Below are 22,228 nucleotides of genomic sequence, written 5' to 3' on the forward strand. Positions count from 1 at the left end.
TATAGTTCTCTCACCTGCTCCTTCCGCCAAATGGCAATTATCATTACTATTATTAGTCCAATTAACCAGATAAGAAAACCAAGACTCAAATTGTTCTTTGTCATTGGTAAACCTGAGTAATATCTTGGGGGTGATATTGAAATCAACTGTGCTTATGTAAGCTGGGAATAGTTTCTGCTAATTAATCTCACCATGTCAGTGTCCTTGGACACTTCTTCCACCGCAGTCCTGATGAAATGATCACTTCAGTTTATCTTGTTAAGGTTTCCTGGAGCTCTTCAAGGAAAGACAGCAGAAACATGACGTGTTTGCTTGTCAAAGTCCCTGGAGGTGACAACATCTGGAAAAAGGAATAGAGTGATGTTCCAAGCTCCTGCTTGAATTTCTAAGAACGAGATGGCGGGCTTTTTTATATCATCTCCTATGAGTAATATTGTTAAAGTATAAAGTCCACTTACTCTTTTAGTTAGAGTTTTTTTTTTTTTTAACTTGAAAGGCAGATTCACAGAAGGAGAGACAGAGAAAGATCTTCCATTTGTTAGTTTACTCCCCAAGTGATTGCAATAACCTGAGCTGAGCTGATCCAAAGCTAGAAGCCAGGAGCTTCTTTCGGATCTCCCACGTGGGTGCAGGGTCCCAAGGACTTTGGCGTCCTCTCCACTGCTTTCCCAGGCTATAAGCAGGGAACTGGATAGGAAGCAGCTGGAACATGAACCAATGCCCACATGGGATGCTGGCATTTCAAGATGGAGAATTAGTCTATTGAGCCGTGGCACCAGCCTCCAAATCCACTTACTATTGCTTCCAATAATAATTGGTTTTCTGTTTTGACACGCAATTGCAGAGCAGTCACCAGGACCTGTCTGCTAATTCTGTCCCATAGGTCATTCCCAGGTTCTGCTTCTGCAGATTCTGTTTGGAGACCTTAAAGATACAGCACTCTTTTTTTTTTTTTATTAATGAGTCTTTATTAACCAAGCTTGGTGATAACAGAACATACTAAAATAACAGATCACAAGTCCAATCAAGGCAATATACAGGGACCATGCTCAGGGGATTTCCTGTTCTGGATCAGCCAACAGTCAAGGTGCCAGAGTAACGGAAGCACCTGACCAGAAAGAAGATACAGCACTCCTAACCTGGGCAATGGGAGAAAACACATCCTGATGCATTCCTCGGCTGGTCTGGGAGCTCCACCTTCCTAAAGCTTTGCCAGCTCTTACAGGGCTGCTCAGCAATCCTTGGATCATCCCCAAAGTTCATTCCCAAAGCTGAGTTTGGGAGGAAATGCAGACATGGGTGAGTGTATAGTGCCAACTTTGCTTGCCCCTAACTTGGTGTCATTGGCCTTTAGCTAACTTAGAGTCTTCCTCTGTACCCAATGGGAGTAGCCTACTCCTGCCACTCAAAATGTGGCCCATGGGCCAGTAACATTGCAACCTCCTAGCAGCTTCTTTGAAGCAGAGACCACCCATGGACCAGCAGAGTGACAGGAGTGGATTAATCCACTAATATTTACATACCTACAATATGGGCATCCCATATGGGTACCCCACGGAGTGCTGGCTGTTCCATCTCCAATTCAACTCCCTGCTAATCAATCTGGAAAAGCTGCAAAAAATGGCCCAAGTGCTTGAGTCCCTGCATCCATGTGGGAGACCTGGATAAAGGTTCTGGCTTCCATGCAGCCATCTGGGGAGTAGCCCAGTAGATGGAAGATCTCCGTCTCTCCGTCACTCTATCAACTATATAAAATAAATCTTAAAAAGAGGGAGAGGGGACCCGGGCCACACCCCTCCCTTATGAATCAAAACCGTCCTGTTAATGAAGGGGCATAGATCCACATTAGTCTGAGCAGTACTGGGCCAGATGTTTTCTGTGCTGCTTATAAAATCCTCTTTTGAAGGTGGCAACGCTGTTTATATGTACGATGCCTGGCATTCAATTTCCTCACGGCATACCCTGTGGAATGGCTAAATCCGTCCAGCTAACACGCATCACTTTGGCACACGCCATTTGCCTCTCTGTCCACTGTCCTCAGGAACGGCCGAGTCCACGACAGGGACGGGCGGTAGGCTGGCTGCGACCCTGCACCGCCTCGGACTCCATCTGCGGCCGCAGCGAGATGACCAACAATCAATCCAGCGAAGAGCGAGGGCGGCTCGCTCATTTCCCTTTCATTTCCACTACAGGACAACGTGAACACTGTTAGAAACGCATAAGTCCGGATCTCGCTTTTGCTTGTAACCTGGCCAAGCGGCAGCTGAGGAAGACTAGAGCCAGCCCGTGGCGAGGTCACGTCCGGGTACGCCGGCTGGGAAGCAGCGCCAGGAAACCGACCACTCAAACACGCTGCCCCACGCGTCCACCTGCTGCTGACGCCAGAGCCGGGAGGCGGGGCTAGGCCCGAGAACGCGAATGGCCCTGGTGTCTCCCCGGACCCTAAAGACTGACGCACAAATCTGGAACGTACCATTCCTGTCACTCATGCTATGCAAGCACGAGGCATTCGGAGGATTCGCCACAGGAAAAGTCACAGAACGACCATTGTTGCAGTCATAGAAAATCTAAGTAAAACAAAGGCATTCTGGAGCAGGACGTTGCGTTCTCCCCCCTCACTTTCGGTTCTGAATAACTTGGGCTCGCTCGCGTCACTTCCGGGCCCGGGCCCGGAATGGCGGCCGCCGCACGCGGGGACCTAAGGGGATCGGTGTGGAGCTGCTGGCGTGGAGATGGGTCGGCGGAGAGCGCCGGGGAGCGGGTCGCTGGGCCGCACGCTGGTCCGCCGTCAGACCCAGAGGAGCCACGGCCACCGGCATGCTGACTCCTGGGTGAGCCGGGGCCGGGTCCTCTCTTAGGTTTAGTTTCGAGAACTCACGGGGTCCACGAGGGGTGACAGGTCCGAGGACTGTCCCGGGGAGAGCACTTGTGTTGGAGGAGGGAAGAGCTGGACGTGTGGGCAGCAGGTCCTCCTGACCGGGCCCAGGCTGGGGAGGGCGGGCCTTCTTACAAGATGAGTCGGGTGGTTTGGTTGTGCCTGTCGCCGCTAAAGCCCCCGGACGTCAGGGTATGAGCTAGTCAACCCCCAGAGAACAACAAAGAGTCTCACTGGTAATGCAAACAGCAAACAGAGTTTTTGGGCCAGCATGCTGGGTCAGTCCGCACTTGGGGCACGCAGGCCAGCCAATCGGGGTGGTCGGACCTCGAACAGCCAAAGACAAGATTAAATAGGCCCTTTGGGGCTGGGAAATACATCAAAAGTAACACAACTTTAGACATGTTAATTTTTTTATGGCCTTCAGGCACAGGCAGCCTGTTCTGTTCCCATACCCATTATCTGTATGGCTCATCCCATTCTCATACCCTTATCTTCCTCTTGTTCCTGGGACTGGGGAAGAATTGGCCCTTGCCTCCCTACACCTGGGTTCACAAAGTTGCAGGACAGCAAAGAACAGATTTATCACTAAAGTGGAATCCTCCCAAAGTCCAGGCGCCTCCTGGCCTAGCAAAGTAGCAGTTTTCTCTACACAAAGGAACCTCACACTGCCCAACAGTAACATTTTACACACACTCTTAACATTGTAAAATCCCGTGCCAACTGGTGCCGACTGCATCCGTTCCCGGCCACCCCAGGCCAGAGGAGTCAGGACCAGTACTGACTTGGGATGGGTAGGGAAGAAACGTGTTATTCGTGGGGCCTTTAGGAAATGGGGTTAGGGAGAAACTGAATTTGGATTCTAAAGATGGCTCTGATTTTTGCTGATTCTGGGATCCAAGGCAGATTGCATCAACTTTTGATTTTTTTTTTTTTTTTTTTGAGGATATAGCTTAAGATGGTTTTTATCCAATTCTTAAGATTTATTTTATTTTTATTGGAAAGTCAGATATACAGAGAGGAGGAGAGACAGAGAGAAAGATCTTCCGTCCGATGATTCACTCCCCAAGTGAGTGCAATGGCCAGTGCTGAACTGATCTGAAGCCAGGAGCCAGGAACTTCCTCCAGGTCTCCCACATGGGTGCAGGGTCCCAAGGCTTTGGGCCGTCCTCGACTGCCTTCCCAGGCCACAAGCAGGGAGCTGGATGGGAAGTGGAGCAGCCAGGACTAGAACCTGTTCCCTATGGGATCCCGGGGCGTTCAAGGCGAGGACTTTAGCTGCTAGGCCGTGGTTCCAGGCCCAGTTTATCCAATTCTGTGTTGTGCCTGGAAGTCAGTTTAGTTGTTTGCACCAGCTTTGTAGTGAATTTCAGTAGGCTAGAATTAAGAATTCGCAATATCGTAGAGTGTTTCCCATGTGATAAGGGCACTTTTTCTGTGTAACTGTGATTATCATGTGTCACATACCTTGGGGTCACTATGTGGAGTTTAGTTTAATATGTGAGACACTTTTTATGAACTTTATTTTATTTGAGAGGCACGGAGATCTATGTGCTATTTTACTTCCAAAGTTTCTGCAACAACCCAAACTGGGCCAGTCCAAAGCTGAGAGCCAGGAATCTTCCATGCCCTGCTGCCTGCTGGCAGTGGAGCTGAGACTCACACCCGCTTGCCCTGGTGGACACCTGTGTCTGATGTGGCATCTGGATTTCTGCGGCATGCTTGCCCCTCACGTGCGTTTCTTTGGATCCTTACAAGCTAGCTGGCAGAGCCAGACAGGGCTCATGTTCTGTCTCCTCTCACTTAGGACGGTAGGGTCAGTATCTGCTTACGTCCCCTGTTGGGGTGTCTGGTTTGAGTCCTGGCTGTTGTCCAGCGTCTGCTAACGCACAACCTGCTAGACAGCAGATCAAGGGTCAAGTGCTTGGGTCTGTGCCACCCACATGGAAGACCTGGATAGAGTTCTGGGATCCTGAACCAGCCCTGGCCATGGCAGGCTTTTGACTTTCAAACAAAACAAGATGAAATGAAAATTCAGGATCTGGTGCGGTAGCCTAGTGACTAAATCCCTCACCTTGCATCTAGCACTTGTAGCTGCTCCACTTTCTATCCGGCTCCCTGCTTGTGGACTGGGAAAGCAGTAGAGAATGACCCAAAGCTTTGGGACCCTGCACCTGTGTGGGAAACCCAGAAGCTCCTGGCTCCTGGCTTCGGATTGGCTCAGTTCTGGCCTTTGCAGCCACTTAGGGAGTGAACCAGAAGATGGGAGATCTTGCTCTGTATCTCCTCCCTGAATATCTGCCTTTCCAATTAAAAAAATAATAATAAAATCTTCAAAATAGAAAAGAAAATGCTTAGCAAGGGCATTTAGGACACATTGGATGGTAGTAGCAGGAGAGAGCAGCTGTACTTAATGCTCTGTGTTTTGTTCATAGTTGCACACCAGTGAGCTCAACGATGGCTATGATTGGGGTCGTCTGAATCTTCAGTCGGTGACAGAGCAGAGCTCGCTTGATGACTTCCTGGCGACTGCAGAACTCGCAGGAACAGAGTTCATAGCTGGTAGGTGGTTTATCGCTGAGTGCCTGTACAGCAGTTCCCATTTTCGTCCTGCCACAAGCGAGCCTGATTGGGAGTGTGTGAGAGTCTTGCTAAGCTCACCAGTGGGGCTGTCTTTCATTCCGAGAAGCAGTCTAGGAAGGGCCTGGTGAGATACAGAGCAGGCTGCATCCATTCCAAATGCGGCTGTCAACAACCTGGCAAGTGAGTCAGCTTCATCATGTCTGGTTCAGGAAGCTCAGTCTTGAAGATGGTATGATGGACAGTGCCAGCATGTTCTGGAACATTTTTCTGATAAAATTATGAGAAGACAGATTTTAGCATTGCTGCTCTTGAGCAGATTTCCCTTGTGTTTTAGAGCATGACTTAAAACATTACGTTATGGTGTTTTCTGTGCGCATGATTTTTTTATTAGTCTCCTCTTCTGTCTTTGTATGTCTTTTAGACACTCGGAAAAGTAGCACAGAAATCATACCATAAAGTAGTGTGTCTTTTTTACTGTAAAGATTTTTTTTCCCTCTTTATTCAGATGTATATGCATAGGGCCTGCACCCTCTTCCGTCCCTATGTCCCTCTCTTAGTATTTATCCCCAAGTTGTTACGGTGACTTAGTCACTCATTTCACCTTTACAGGCTTCACTTTCTGATGTGTAAACATTTCATGACATAACAAACATAGGAGAACAAGAATAAAGAAATGTAACATGCAAGTATAATTACAGACAGTAATGGGAATCCTACTGTTATTTGGATGCTGTACAAATGGACACATGCAATATACATCCCTGATTTCTCAGTATGGTAATTTCCCTTGTAGATAGACCAGTGTTTCTACTCCAAGTTACTATTATAAATGTCTGTTTTCCCCTTGTTTAGCATGAGCTCTAACTGTTGTTTGGACACCTGCTTCTCGGAGGCATTACATTGGCTACCCAGAGTACAGTATTGAGTAGGTTCAGTTGTATTTTTGTAAGATTTTGTTTTAGCTGCTTTGAAAGAAGTCTGTGGGAGATCATGGGGTTCTGAGAGATGTAGATCATAAGCATTTCTCTCTGAAGGAAGACTAGGAGAGACCAAGCCTTACCTGGGGCTGAGGAATGAGGAGCTGTTAGGCCAGGTGAAATGATGCAGGCCTTCGTGCAGCAGCGTGCCGAGTGCTGAAGCCCAGATGGCAAGCAGCGGGCTCCTTCATGAGAAACTGGAGGTTTGGCTGACCTGGTATGGCAGGATAAGAGGTGGTGAGCAGAGAAACAGGGCGTGGCCAAGGGGCAGACTCCAGAGGGAGCCTTCCCAGGGTGCCCTGCGTGAAGGGGAAAAGGGAAGGGAGCCTTCCCGGGGTGCCCTGCGTGAAGGGTGAAGGGAGCCTTCCCGGGGTGCCATGCAGGACTTGAGGTTTCATTTGCTAGTTGTGTGTTTTCCTGGTATTCCTGAGTTACAATGTGCAACTTCATGTTTGTTGTTTGTATGTTGTTTGTATGAAATGACTGCCCAGGTCCCACTAACATTCCATCTCACATAGTTGCATAAGATACACTATCATAGCCAATTTCAGATACAGTAAGCATATTAATTGTGGTCAGCATATTATGCATTAGATTGCCATGACTTTTATCCTGGCTAAAGGAAACTTGGTGCCCTTTGACCCACATCTTCTGTTTGTTCTACCTGCTGGCCCCTGGCCGCTGTGCACTTCTGTGAGCTCAGCTGTTTCAGATTTCACAGGGAACGTGCATGGTGTCGTTCGCTTTTTTTTTTTTTTTTTTTTTTTTTTCACATTTAAAAAAAAGCCCATTGATAGATGTGAGTGTTAGAAGAAAGACTTGGAAGACCACATGTTTAACTTAAAACCTCAAGGGAGCGGATTGGAATTGCAGGGGTCGGAGGCATTAGAGGTTGGCCAGAGAGAGTTTACCTTAGTGCATTGTCAGGATGGGTTTATGTATGATGTAATTATGTAATTAAAAGTTAACTTTTCAAAACCAAAAAGAACATGGAGACGGATGGGAAATGGAGCAGAGTTTGTGACCATAAGGAGATGGGAATGGAATGGGATTGGAAACAAAATGGGAAGGCTTAGCTCTCGCAAGAGGAGCAACCCGACGTGCTCAGAAGCCAGAAGCAGGAAGCTGAAGGCGAGTGCCCACGAAGGGGTCACAAGGCTGCAGATTGCAGTGCTCTGGCTTCTAGGTGGGAGGGTCATGTCCGGGGGACACAAGGGAGCTTGAAGACGGTAGTTACTGGGTCCTGCACGATAGCTTAGTGGCTAAATCCTCTGTTTGCATACGTGCCAAGGTCCCATGTGGGTGCTGGTTCATGTTCCAACTGCTCTACTTCCCATCCTGTTCCCTTCTTCTGACCCAGGAAAGCAATAGAGGATGACCCAAAGCTTTGGTTGGGATCCTGAACCCATGTGGGAGACCTAGGGGAGGCTCCTGGCTCCTGGCTTCGGATCAGCTCAGCTCTGGCTGTTGCAACCACTTGGGGATTGAACCAGTAGATGGAAGATCTTCCTCTCCGTATCTCCTTTTCTCTGTATATCTGTCTTTCCAATTAAAAATTTAATAATACTGAAGTTAATGTTTAAAAACAAGACAGTAGTTACCATTCAGGGAATTGGACAAATAACACAATGGGACAGGCATGGTGGCGTGGCACCTTAATCATTCACCTGTGGCACTGGCATTCCATATAGGCACCAAGCTGACTCCTGATTGTTCCACTTGCCCTCCAGCTCCCTGCTAATGGCCTGGGAAAGCAGTCAAGGATGATACAAGTCCTGTGGGTTCTGTGTCCATGTGCGACAACTGGGGAAGCTCCTTGTTTCAAACCGGCCCAGCCGTGGCCATTGAGGCCGTGTGGGGAGTGAACAGGCAGATGGAAAGTCTTTCTGTCTCTCCCTGATTCATTCCATAACTCACTGTTAAGTAAATCAATAAATATGAAAAAGGAAGAAAGAAAACCTTAGAGGGAAAAAAAGCAAAAAGTACTTGGAAGCTTTTCCTCTTCCTGTGGCAAGTCCTTGGGGCCTGGCTGAGTTGGACCCCGTGTGCGTGCGGGGGCAGGTCACTGCTCTCTGTGGTCTGCAGCAGTGCTCACAGCAGCACCAGGGGAAGAGAGACTAGGCTTTGTGGAGGTTGAGTGCAATGGAGTAAGGAATTTGAGAGAATGGATGAAGGGATGGACCATGTAGTTTCCCTAGATATGGAAAGAAATAAAGGGACTAGGAGTGAAAGCATGAATCAGGGAGCCAGAGTTAGAGGTTGACTGAGGTGAAGGGGCAGTGCTGGGGAGGAGGTCACTACTGGCATGGGGCCCTGTGAAGGAAGCATCAGTGACGGGGCAGGGGAGAGAGTGTCAGTACTGCTGGCTGAGGATGACATGCGTGGCAATCGTGGTTAGGCTGAGTACACGCTGGAGCATTTGGAGCAGACCATGGTCCCCCGTGGGGCTGGGCTAGTCTGGCGAGGAGAGCCAACTGCAGTGCCGGCTTCCGTGGAAATGTGCCTGGAGATGTTTCCTTGTCCCTAACACAGAACCTTGACATTCCTGGGAGAAGCCTAGCTGGCTTCTCAAGGAATCTTCTCCCCTGGAGTCACCACTGCTCGTGGAAACTGACCGTTGGTGCATGTGGTCAGGCTGAGGAGGCCGGGAGCAGCTTCAGGGGTGGAGCTGGAGCAGGAGTCTGGTGCCCACAGGGTGCTGGCACCAACAGTGTTATTTGTAAATATACAAGGTTTAGCAACAGAGTAATTCACTAGTTCTAAGTGAAACAGGTTTGTTCACGAAGTCTTTGCATCCTCACCAATTCACACTGGCTTCAAATGGTTGTCCCTACATCACATGAGATTGGTGGTATGCTTTCTCCTTCCCACTCTTAATGTTTCTATGAAAAATATTCAGCATGTGAGTTTTATAAAGCCTTTAAGAAATGGCTGACATTTTGAAAGCTTTAGCAATTTTTTTTTTCCACAGAAAGTATCATTTGGAAATTGTAGTTTTTTTCACAGAAAGTATCATTTGGAAATTGTAGTTTATTCAAAGCAATTCAAGTCTATTCAAGACTTCAAATCAAGAGAGCTTAAATCCTGTTTTAGACTTTCACATTTTTGGTTTTTCAAGTTTATGAAAATGACCAACACTCCGCATCTGTATTGCCTTTTAAATAACAGTACTTTTCTTTCTCTTCAACAGAGAAGCTTAATATTAAGTTTGTGCTACCTGAGGCTAGGGCTGGACTCCTGTCATTTGAAGAGAGCCAGAGAATTAAGAAACTCCACGAGGAGAACAGACAGTTCTTGTGTATCCCACGGAGGTGAGTGAAACAAGAACTTAGAGCATTACATGGCCCCTGCGTAAACTTTGAAAGCTAGTGTTTGCATTTTTCCTGCTTGCTTTGCTCAGCTGCATTATTAGATCCAAGTCTCCTGTTTGATAACTTATGTGTGGAATTGTTTCCCCTTTACAATTGTTTCAGGCCCAAGTGGGACAAAAACACTAGCCCGGAAGAACTCAAACAGGCAGAGAAAGATAACTTCCTCAAATGGAGGCGTCAGCTTGTCCGGTGAGTGTTTTCCATGTGCACCCTGCACGAGATGAGCAGCTCATTCCTGGCCCTCATCCCTCTGTCCTCCCCTGCACTCTGATGGCTGCTGTCCAGAGCGTGCTGCTAGGAGTGGGGGGAGAACAGTGACTGTGTGATCGGTCAAGCTTCCAGGGCTTCGCTGGCTTATGACAAAGTTGAGTTTGGTGGAATGTGATTTTTTTTATTGTTAACTTGGGGAAGGGGTATACAAAATTAGGTGGTATCTCTGTAATAATTTTTTAAAAATAAATTGGAGTACCTGTGCTACTTCAAATCATTACCTGGCAAAGATATAAACTTCTCATTCTAAAGCCAGGCTAGAAGAGGAACAAAAGCTGATACTGACTCCATTTGAGCGGAATTTGGACTTCTGGCGCCAGCTCTGGAGGGTCATTGAGAGAAGGTGAGTGACAGCTTTCATCTGTGTCATCCTTTCGACTCCTTTCAAATGTTATTGGATGTTAGCATGTGTTCATGGGCTTAACCTCTGCTGTGGGAGTGTCAGGGTTAGGTTGCAAAAGGCTGTTGGGAATTTGAAACGCTGACAGTATAGGACCGTGATTGTAAATGGACTCTTGTTTTCAGATGAGGACATTGCTAAGTGTGTGGGAATGATGAACATTTTCTGTTCTGAAGCACCTGTAGTTAACTCCACAGGTATATATGTATATATTGAGTTCCTGTTGGTGACATGAAAAATACAGTCGTAAGAAGGTAGAGTGGTGCTTACAGAGAGGATATGTGCTATGGGGGAAGCAGGTGTGTGAGTGCACTTCAGCGCTAACAGGCAAGGCACCAGGGCACAGGGGAGGGAACGGCAGCTTGAGAGGCAGCTTCGTGCTGCTGCAGGGAGGCCACTACGTGCATCGCCTGCGTCCCAGATCAGGTCTCAGGTGCTTTGATCTCAGCTTCCCGCCGATGTGCCTGGGACAGCAGTATGTGATGACCCGTGTGCTTGGGCCCGTTACCCACTTAGGAGACCTGACTAGAATTAGTTCCTGGCAGCTGGCTTTGGCTTGGTCCAGTCCTGGGCATTGCAACCACTGGGGAATGAAGTACTAGATGGGAGATCTTCCTGTTATTCTGCCTTCCAAGTAAACTTTTTAAGAAGTTGTAGTCTTTGAACTTGGAGGATTCAGTATCTAGCAAAATACAGGGAGAATATGCTTCTGTGTATTACAGACACAAAGACAGTGAGCCCTGTCATAGCAGATTGTAGGAAACCAAGGGGTAATTTTTTAAAAATTTTATTTTCATTTGAAAGAATTACGGGGAAGAGGAGAGAAAGGGAGAGCTTTCATCTCCTAGGTCATTCCCCTAATGGCCACAGTGGCCAAAGCAGAGCCAACCTGAAGCCAGGAGCCATAAGCTATTAGCCTTGTCTGGATCTTGCACGTGGGTGCAGGATCTCAAGGCTTTGGTCCATCCTCCAGAGCTTTCCCAATCTACCAGCAAGGAGCTGGATGGGAAGTGGAGCAGCCAGGACACGAATCAGCACCCATATGGGATGTGTGGTGCTTGAAAGTAGAGCATTAGCCTGTTGAGCCAGGTGCCAGCCCCCTTTTCGTACTTTTTATGCCCCTATAGCAACAACTGGTTCCCCAGGAGAGGGCCTGCACTTGCTGAATAATCTATCTTCAATTGAATTGCAGTATTTGTTATTTTTATCATGTAGTGTTTTTTTTTTAATGAGCAAGAATATGTTTCTTGAGGAACATGATGTATGTGGAAATGGATCTGAGTTACACAGAAATATTAATAAAGTGACTACTGCCACATCTTTTGAGAGGAAATATTTATTGATGTCTTCCCTCGAGCAGATGTCTCCTGTTTGGCAACAGCCTGGCTGAGCCATCTGCTACTTGGATTTCAGTAGGAGTTATCAGGCTGGGTATAAGCTTTCTTCTGTCATTCCTGGATTTAAATAAGATACTCCTATAGTGGCAGCTGTCAGCAAATTATTTGTTAGTTTTCTTTTGAAGCCTTAGCATTAGGGCAGATTAGGCAGTGTATAATTAGTAGGCTTCACCTTGGACTAAAGATTTGGAAGACATGCTTCTCACCAGGAGAGCTTAGCAGAGGTTTCAGCACTGGCATGTCATCTGAGCTCCACCAGGCAGAATCAAGGTAGTGGAGTATTGTGGCTAAGAGCGTGACTTCTGGGCCAGGCTGTCTGGCTCCCTGTCCCCTGCTCCACTACTGACTGTCTGCCTGGTGGGCCAGGTGCTTGAACTGTCCTAAGCTTCAGTTTTCTTATATATAAGCTGGGGATCAGCATACATTAAAATAAAATGATTTGGGTCCAGCATTGTGGTATAGCAGGTTAAGTCACCCCTGTGTGTGACTCCAGCATCCCAAATGGACATCGGTTTTTAGTCCATTTATGATCCAGCTCCCTGCTGATGTTCCGGGTAGAGCAGAGATGGACCTATTGCTGGGTCCCCTGCACCCAGTGGGAGACCCAGGTGAAGCTCCTGCCTCTAGCCTGGCCCAGCCCTGTCTGTTACAATCATTTAGGGAGGAAGATTCTCTTTCTCTTTCTCTCTCTCTCTCTCTCTCTCTCTCTCTGTGTCTTAAAAATGAATAAATCTGAAAAATACATAAAGTCTCCGTCATGTGCTTGATATATGGAAACTGCTTGCTGTGTATGTGCTCCGTGCTCCCTTTGACTTCACAGTGAGGGGAATGTCTGACATTTGTTTTTCAGTGATATTGTGGTCCAGATAGTAGATGCTCGAAACCCCCTCCTGTTCAGATGTGAGGATCTGGTGAGTAACGTCTGACAAAACGCAGCTTCTCCTCCCTTGCAGAGTTCAGCATGGGTCAGAGAAGGGCTTGTCAGCAGGCCTTCTGTACCTGGCAGCTGTGTTTCATGAGGTTTCCTCCCCAGGCAGGAGCTTGCATAATGCCACTGTTTAGACAGATGTTCTGTCAGACAACCGCTTCCATCTGCCAGAAGCATGAGCTTTCTGGCTTTACACTTCAGAATCCACTTTGCTCATAGATATTTGCCAAGAACTTTCTGGTTTCCAGAGCCATCTACTGAGACAGCATGTTTGTTGTTTTCACGTCTTTCTAGCCACTTCACTTTTTAATCCATACTGTTAAGTTCTCCTCTCACGTCTTAATTATTACTCCGTGTGGTATTTACAAGAAAATTAAGTTTGTACAGCACCACCAGAGTGTGAGGGTCACAGGAGGCTGGGTAGTGCCAGCCGTGAGTTAACACAGCATGTACTTCCGGGAGATGTGCAATGAGCGCCCTGCCAGGAACAGAACAGATTATTTTAAATCTACCAGTGAATAACATGAAACCTCATAGCCTGCTGAGGGGATTAGTAGAATGGGCTGTGTCTAGGAGTCTAAATGAAAGTGATTTGGCACTGGAGGCAGTATCCTCATCATGGGTGTTTGAAGAGGCCTTGCTGACATCCTTGCCTTGTGTAGGAATGCTACGTGAAAGAAGTGGATGCCAGTAAGGAGAACATTATTCTCATAAACAAGGCAGACTTGCTGACTGCCGAGCAGCGCAGTGCCTGGGCTTCGTACTTTGAAAAAGAAGATGTGCAGGTTATCTTCTGGTCAGCCTTGGCGGGAACCATTCAGCTGAATGGGGACTCTAAGGTAACCTGGGGGACAGTCTGGGGAGGAGGTTCTGGGAGGAGGACTCTCATCTTGGAATCGTGTGCTATTTGTGCTTTTGTTTTTCTTACTGCAGATTTTTTTAAAAGATTTATTTTATTTTTATTGAAAAGTCAGATATACAGAGATGAGGAGAGACAGTGAAAATGATCTTCCATCCACTGATACACTCTCCAAGTGGCTGTAATAGCCAGCGCTGAGCCGACATGAAGCCAGGAACCTGGAGCCTCCTCTGGATCTTCCATGCAGGTGTAGGGTCCCAAGGTTCCAGGCCATCCTCTACTGCTTTCCCAGGCCACAATCAGGAAGCTGGATGGGAAGCGGAGCTGCTGGGATTGGAATCAGCACCCATATGGGATCGCAGTGCATGCAAGGCGAGGACTTTAGCCACTAGGCCATGGCGCCTGGCCCTTACTGCAGATTTTGTGGGAATTAGTTTTTGTTTCATTCTGTTTTTCTCTCTATGCTATGGTAGAAGGATGCATTATAGAACAGTGAATCACAGGGTTGTGTTTGTTTGTTTTGTGGTTGTCAAATAGTCTGGTATGTCTCTAGGGTCCCTTTTTTATAAATTTCAGGCAGGAAGCTGGGTAGGAAATTTCGTGATGACTTAGTAATTGCTTTAGGAGAAGTCAGACCAAAAGGGTCAACTGAAGGATGTAGTTAGTAACTTCTCAGGACCAGATCTGAATCTCTTTTGACTTGTTTTAAAAACAAAACAAAAGAAAAAACCAAGGTAGCCCTAGATTAAGGTATGCTGTGTCATTTCCTTTATCTTTTAACCCAAATTTTACAAAAACAGTGTGGGATTTATTTTTATTTTCTAATTGAATAATAACTAAGTAAGAAAAGAAATTAGTAGTGGAATTGTTGACCTGGAAGGGACTCAGACCTGACGACCTTTTGCCTGTTCTCCTTTTCCTTTTCTCATCCCAACATAAAAAGCAACCTGCTGGCTGTTTTGTGTGTTGAGCTGGGAGGATACTCTCATTCAGAGTTCTGTTAATTTGTTGCCTTTTCAGAGATATTCTGTACTTTTGGTTGTCATTGATCATGTACACAAATCATTCCCCAAAAAATTTTTTAGCAAAAAGATGTATTAGCAGATCTCATTCTATCTTTGTTTATGCACACACACACAGGCCCCGTGTGATGGCTCAGTGACTAAATCCTCACTTTACAAATGCCGGGATCCCAACAAGTTACTGATTCATGTGCCAGCTGCTCCACTTCCCATCCAGCTCCCTGCTTGTGTCCTGGGAAAGCAGTAGAGGATGGCCCAAAGCCTTGGGACCCTACACCCATATAGGAGACCTAGAAGCTCCTGGCTCTTGGTTTTATTGTAGTATACAAATTATATATTATAATATATAACTTATAATATGTGTAATATATAATATGTTATAATATATGTAATATATTGTAGAAATAACTAGATAATATTTCTGACTGCTGGCTTCAGCCTGGCCCAGCCCTGGCCATTGCAACCATTTAGGAACTAAACCAGAAGATTAAAGACATCTGTCTATTTCTCTATATTTTTTTTTTGCCTTTCAATTAAATAAAGTCAGTCTTCTGAAAAGTAATAATTAATTCTCTACCAGGCACCGCTATTCAGAGTACCTTACATATTCCTTTAGTTTTCCTAACAGTGAGTAAAAGTACTTCTCTTCAATAATTGGTCTCCATAGCTTCCTGTGTTAAATGATTACTGCTGTTTAAGACATAAGGAATCTATCCCAGAAGTCAGTGTCTTCCGGGAATGTTTGAATAGATGTTTGTCCCTGTGCTATTGTGCACTGGTTGCTAGTGCATTCAGAAATGGGGAAAGGATTGTTTTTTTGTATTTGGAATTCCAAAGAGAAGTAGGATTGTGTGTGAGGAACCTTGGTTGCTTCCTGTTGGTTACTGGCTTAGTTTTAGGACTCACCTGCTGATCTGCAGTTATTTTGTGACCAATCTCTGCATTACAATATTTGGCTTTTTCTTTGTTTCCTTCTGAGAATCAGGCACCATTTTGGGTCTTTTAAGTTTTCTGAAATGCTACTATCCTCCCTGTTGTCTCAGGTTACGATTTTTTTATATACTGCTCATTTATCATACATACTATTGCTTACAATTTTAGGGTTCTTTGGATATCTTTTTGAATTGCCAGATAATATTCTGAAATAACATTTCTTTTTCCTGATGTTTTGTTTTTATGATTCCTTTCCTAAAATTTAAAATACATATTTGAATTCATTTTTTCCCTTTTGTGGCTTCCATCATTCTACACTAAATTATTTGGAGATGATACAAAATTATTTGGAGATGATCCCACCCAGTTGAACCTTGTGGACAAGGATTAGTAATTGCCTTGTTTCTGTTTGATGTCTATAGGAATTCAGAAGAACTAATACTTCCATGAGTAGTAAATTCTTTTTTTTTTTTTTTTAAAGATTTATTCATTTTATTACAGCCAGATATACAGAGAGGAGGAGAGACAGAGAGGAAAATCTTCCGTCCGATGATTCACTCCCCAAGTGAGCCACAACGGGCCGGTGCACGCCGATCCGAAGCCGGGAACCAGGAACCTCTTCCGGGTCTCCCACGCGGGTGCAGGGTCCCAATGCATTGGGCCGTCCTCGACTGCTTTCCCAGGCTACAAGCAGGGAGCTGGATGGGAGGTGGAGCTGCCGGGATTAGAACCGGCAGCCCATATGGGATCCCGGAACGTTCAAGGCGAGGACTTTGGCCGCTAGGCCACGCCGCCGGGCCCAAGTAGTAAATTATTTTACCTGTTTTTACAGGGGGGACTTTCTTGGGAAACTCCACACAGGAGTTTGGTTCATTCAGAGATTGTGTAAAATCCACTACGCTCTGACTTGTTACAGGCACATTATGATTTTGAAAGAATAACAGTTTTGTTAAATAGGCAAATCAGTCTTTAAAAATGTGAAACGAAGGTAAGATTACAAAGGATACCTTCTTTGTACAGGGAAGTGAATGCTAAATGTATTACTGCTAATGAGAAATGCTGTTTTATTCCACAGTCCATTGCAAAGTAATGTAGTGCCGAAGTTTTCTGTTCAACATGGGATGCCCACCCCTTTTTTTTTTTTTTAAGCTTTAATTTAAATTACAAAATAGTATATGTTATTTGCATAAGGCTCCAATACTGCAAAGATGTGTACAGTAGAAAGTAAAGCTCTGGGCCCGGCATGGTAGCCTAGTGACTAAAGTCCTTGCCTTGCAAAGGCTGGGGTCCCATGTGGGCAACAGTTCTTTTTTTTTTTTTTTCCTTTTAAACATTTCACTGGCACAGTAGCAAAGAGAGAGAATGGGGTTGAATCGTCCATTTGTTCATCATTTCTCAAATAGCCATAAGGTCAGGGCTGGGCCAAGCTGAACCAGGAGCCAGGAACCCATCTGGGTCTCCTGTGTGCATGGCAGGCTCCCAGGCCCTTGGGCCATCCTCCATTGCCTTCCTAGATGTGTTGGCATGGAGCTAGATTTGAAGTGGATCAGCAGGGACCTGAATTTGTGTTCTGATATGGGATGCCCATGTCACAAAATGGTAGCTTTTTTTTTTTTTTTCATTTTATTATTATTATCATCATTTTATGATGCAGTTCCATAGGCTCCTGCTATTCCCCTATCCCAGTCCCAATATCCCCCACCTATTTCCTCTACATCATTATTAAAGTAGAGTTCTTCATGCACAGTCAAAAGTCCATCATTGCAGGCATGGACAATGGTAGAGAGTCCAGCATCCTATTGTCAAGATATAGTAAACAGTTTCATTGTAAGTCCATCTTTGTCTGGAAGTAGAAATGCATACTACATTGTATCTTCACATCTGCATATGTTAAGTCTCCATTTCACAGCTACTGTACATCCCCTCAAATGAAAAGTCATAATACAAAATCAACAATAGAAAAGAAATAGAAATTTACAGTGGTGGGCAACAGTTCTAATCCTGGCGGCCCCGCTTCCCATCTAGCTCCCTGCTTGTGGCCTGGGAAAGCAGTCAAGGACAGCCCAAAGCCTTGGGACTCTCCGCCTGCGTGGGAGACCTGGAAGAGGCTCCTGGTTCCTGGCTTCGGATCAGCACAGCTTCGGTTATTGCAGCCACTTGGGGAGTGAATCATTGGACGGAAGATCTTCCTTGCTATCTCTCTTCATCTCTGTATATCTGACTTTGCAACAAAGATTAATAAATGTTAAACATGTGAAGCTCCTCCGTGCCTCCTCTCCCCAGAGGGCAGCACAGCTGTTGGTCTGGTCACAGCATCTGCTCCTGTCGTCACCCTTTCCAGTTCTTACTGTCACTTTTCTTGCCATTGGCTCATCTCGCATAACCAGCTCCTTGACTGTTTTCACAAGAGTGTATTGCAGTTACACCCTTTTCAACTTGTGTGACTTGTGCTTTTTCATCAGGAACAAATAAACAGAGTTCCTGGAGAGACCCACATAGCTGAGTCTGAAGACTCTAGCTGTGATGAGACTGAACGGCTCCAGATCAGGGACGTGCTCCCCCTCAGTGAAGAGTCTGCTAGTGATGAAGATGACAGTGAATATGAGGACTGCCAGGAGGAGGAGCAGGAGGACTGGCAGACGTGTTCAGAAGAAGACAGCAGCCCTGAGGAAGAGGCCTGTAGTAGGGACTGCCAGGGAGACTGTGCTGTGGGTTCGGAGGCTCAGAGCAGCAGCACCCCACCAAGGAGACAGATACACAATTCCAGTCACCTGGTGTCAAAACAGGAACTGCTGGAACTCTTCAAGCAGCTACACATTGGAAAGAAGGTGAAGGATGGACAGCTCACTGTTGGATTGGTAAGATGAAATGTGTCATAGAATTATTACCATACGAGGACCCTTATTCTTCCTTCGGTAGCTGCACGAGGATTCAGAAGCAGTGAGGCTGCTGGCCTTGCCCTCTTGCTGCTGTTGGCATCAGTGGGTAAGGCAGTGGAACAGGCAGAGTCCAGCTGAAAGGAACGCATTTTGTCTAGGCTCATGGTGGGTGTGCACCTGTTGGGTCAGAAGCTAGAAATTGTCCTGTGTCAGCGATGCCTTGGGACACCAAAGCACCATTGGGAAGGACCGTAGCCGCCTCAGAAGCACACCCTGGGACATGGCCCAGTGTTTCACATGGCGAAGTCCTGCCAGCAGCCCCAAGTTTTCCCCCAAGGAGACCGTGCCAGGGGCATCCGCTCTGCCCAGCCTCACATGGGTGATAGCAGTAGGCAGTAAAACCTTGGGAGGATTCCTGTTTCACATCCAGCAAACCCTTTGTCCAGGAGAAGAGGGGGAGGGAAGGAGAAACGGCAGGAGGAACTGGATTCCATTCTCTTGAATACAAACTGCGGGCTGAGCTCTGTCCTGGGATCCATCAGGTGTCGTACAGCCCTGGGTCTCTCCTGAGATACCCACCTGGTCTTTCAGTTGGATTGCTGTCAGCTCACCTCTCCATTCTTTGCTGAGCTGCCTGCTGGCCTGACTGTTGATCAAACTATGTAACTTTGCTCTCCCCAGCCAGGATGACTGGGCACCATCTCAAGTTTGGTTTGGAGAAGGTCCCATCCATTCTGATGGATGCCCTACGCCATCCAACACACCCTTTAAACTTTGCAATCTTACATTCCCTGTCTCATTTCTGAACTCTTTTTTTTGGGGGGGGTGAGGAGTCGGGGGGAGTCAGATTTACAGAGAGGTGAGACAAAGATCTTCCATCAGCTTGCCATAGCGGCTGGAGCTAAGCTGATCTGAAGCCAGGAACTAGGAGATTGTTCCAGGTCTCTCACACGGGTGCAGAGTCCCAAGGCTTTGGGCCGTCCTCGACTGCTTTCCCAGGCTACAAGCAGGGAGCTGGAAGGGAAGTGGAGCAGCCGGGATAGAAACTGGTGCCCACATGGTATTGTGGCAAATGCTAGGCAAAGACTTCAGCCACTAGGCTACTGCGCCTTGCCTTTTTTTTTTTTTTTTTTTTTTTTAAGAATTGTTTATTTATTTGAAAGGCAGAGTTACAGAGAGAGGAGGGGAGAAATTGTATCTTTTGGCTTACTTTCCAAATGGTTAGTACAGCCAGAGCTGGACCAGGCTGGAGACAGATTGTTTCATCCAGGTCTCCCAAGCACTTGGGCAATCTGTTGCTGCTTTCCCAGGCTCATTAACGATGAGATGGATCAGAAGTGGAGCAGCTGGAACTCAAACCGGTGGGACACTGGTATTGCAGGTGGTAGCTTAACCTGTTGGGCAACGATGCTGGTCCCTAAGGAAATCTTTTGAAATAATTCATGAAAAATTCATTTGAGAATAGGTTTATTTTAATGGATGGGGGAGGAGCGACTGGGATTTTGCATTATGTTTTTATATACATTTTCATGAACTTTTTGAGTACCCTTGGTATGCATGAATTGTTGCACCAACGTAAAGTTTTTTTTGTTGGTTTTTTTTTTTTTTTACCAGTGTAAACATCTTTAATTCCATTTTCCACAAACTTTTTTTTTTTATAAAGATTTATTTTATTTTTATTACAAAGTCAGATATACTGAGAGGAGGAGAGATAGAGAGGAAGTGGAGCTGCCGGGATTAGAACCAGCAGCCATATGGGATCAAGGCGAGGACCTTAGCCACTAGGCCACGCTGCCGAGCCCCTCCACAAACTTTTGAGAGTACCCCTGTATCTTCTCCCATTCTCTTGAAGTTCAGCTCCTCCTGTTGGGTAAATTACTGAGAGAATAAAATGAGATTGAATTTCTCAATGTTGTCTTAAGATTTCCAGTGCAGTGTTCTGTTGGCATCCTGTGGTCCTCTGCAGATTGCCTTCACATCTTGGCCAGGCGAAATAGGACTGGTGCTTGAACTGCGTAGATGGTACATAAGGACTAGGGGAAAAGGCACCATATCACCACCGTGAATATATACGGTAATTCCAGAAGTGTCTGTGAAAGTGCACAGACAGCGTGCTTCCAGGTTTCCCCATTCTTAGCTATGGAAATTTAAGATGCTAGAGATATTCATTATGCAATTTTTCCAATTAGGAAAATAAACCAGAGTGACAGAAAGGAGGTTTATTGTAGCCCCTGCAGTTAAATTTGTGTTACTTATTATTTGAGAGTCAGATCCAGCACTTCCATCTGCTGCTTCACTCCCAGAATGGCCACAGTGGCTGGGCCTGTGCCTGGCTGAAACAGGAACTGAAAGAACAACTGAAGTCTGTTAGTTGGGTGGCAGGAACCAAGTCACTTGGGCTATCACTGCTGTCTCCCTGGGTCCACATTAGCAGAGAGCTGCAGGCAGGAGCTAGAACTGCGTCTCAGACACAAGCAACGCCACCATGGAATGTGGGCATCTTAAATGGCACCTTAACTGCGAATTACGTAGCTGGACCATTTGTCACTAAAGACTAAGTAAAAATTACCACTCCACAGGAGAATGCCGACAGACAGAATATGCGTTTCAGATAAACCTCTCAAGTAATTCAGTGCTTGTTTGGTGTAGCCAACATGTATGTGAAATCTATGGATCTTTGATAAATGTACTGCTTGACTGGTAACTCCTGCATGTCTTACAGGTGGGATACCCTAATGTTGGTAAAAGTTCAACCATTAACACCATCATGGGCAACAAGAAGGTGTCTGTGTCTGCCACCCCTGGTCACACCAAGCACTTTCAGGTACTTCCACAGCCCTGTGCCACTTGTGCGGCTCGCTTGCCTTCACCCGCTGCACGCTCAACTTCATCTTCTCGTCTTTCAGACTCTCTATGTGGAGCCCAGCCTCTGCTTGTGTGACTGCCCCGGCCTGGTGATGCCATCGTTTGTGTCCACAAAAGCGGAGATGATTTGCAGTGGCATCCTGCCCATCGACCAGATGAGGGATCATGTCCCGCCAGTGTCACTGATATCCTTCTGTGGTGTGATGTGTGTGAGTTATCTAAATGCTGCCTCCCAGCAGCAGCATCTCAAGGACTAGGCTTTAGTATCTGAAACGCAGACAATCTCAGATACTTTCTTGGGACTGTAGTCTGCATAGTGAACTAGCATCAGGACCCCAGGACCTGGTTCCATCAGGGTGATCTGGTGTCATGGAACCAAGTTACAGACCTGCTTAGTAGCGCCACTGGGCTGTTTGAACAGCCTTGGAAAACTTGCTTAAATTCCAGATACTTTTTCCTTTTCCATAAAATGGGGAAGTAGCCACAGGTACACCATAGTTGACTGCGTTGAAGGTTAAAAGCTGACATGGCTTGAATGCCTGCCAAATACTTTTTTTTATTTTCTTTTTAAATTTTTATTTTACTGTTTATTACAGATGTGAGGGGGGATACAGATCCAGGAGGACCTCGGATTAGGATGGACAGGTTTGGGGAAGGGTTTAGAAGATTAGTGAGATAAATGTTTCCGTCTTCCCTCCTGCATCCCCCGTCAGTGAAGGGAAGGAGGGAGGTGTGCTGCTCTGCTGGAACACCACTACACTGCACCAAGGAACAGAGATGGTCATTTGCTGTTGCCTTAGAGACCTTGAGGAGGGACAAAGTGTTCCAGAGATGTTACTGGAGTGATTTTTTTCTTTTTTCTTTTTTTT

The 22,228-nt window shown here is 46.2% G+C and overlaps 1 protein-coding gene across 1 annotated transcript in view; it reads left to right on the top strand.

The window, feature by feature from the left end:
* The first annotated feature begins 2,641 nt into the window (after window positions 1–2,641).
* The window catches only part of LSG1 (large 60S subunit nuclear export GTPase 1), a 30,578-nt gene continuing 10,991 nt past the window's right edge, over window positions 2,642–22,228 (top strand). Inside the window, exons 1-10 of the mRNA XM_004577803.2 lie at window positions 2,642–2,831; window positions 5,311–5,437; window positions 9,626–9,746; window positions 9,909–9,995; window positions 10,333–10,419; window positions 12,724–12,784; window positions 13,464–13,640; window positions 18,078–18,473; window positions 21,217–21,318; window positions 21,401–21,544. Coding sequence (XP_004577860.2) covers window positions 2,733–2,831; window positions 5,311–5,437; window positions 9,626–9,746; window positions 9,909–9,995; window positions 10,333–10,419; window positions 12,724–12,784; window positions 13,464–13,640; window positions 18,078–18,473; window positions 21,217–21,318; window positions 21,401–21,544 — 1,401 coding nt within the window. The 5' untranslated portion in view covers window positions 2,642–2,732. The remainder of the gene's footprint in view (window positions 2,832–5,310; window positions 5,438–9,625; window positions 9,747–9,908; window positions 9,996–10,332; window positions 10,420–12,723; window positions 12,785–13,463; window positions 13,641–18,077; window positions 18,474–21,216; window positions 21,319–21,400; window positions 21,545–22,228) is intronic.

Source organism: Ochotona princeps, chromosome 3 (assembly GCF_030435755.1).
Source record: "Ochotona princeps isolate mOchPri1 chromosome 3, mOchPri1.hap1, whole genome shotgun sequence".
NCBI classification, from domain to species: Eukaryota; Metazoa; Chordata; class Mammalia; order Lagomorpha; family Ochotonidae; genus Ochotona; species Ochotona princeps.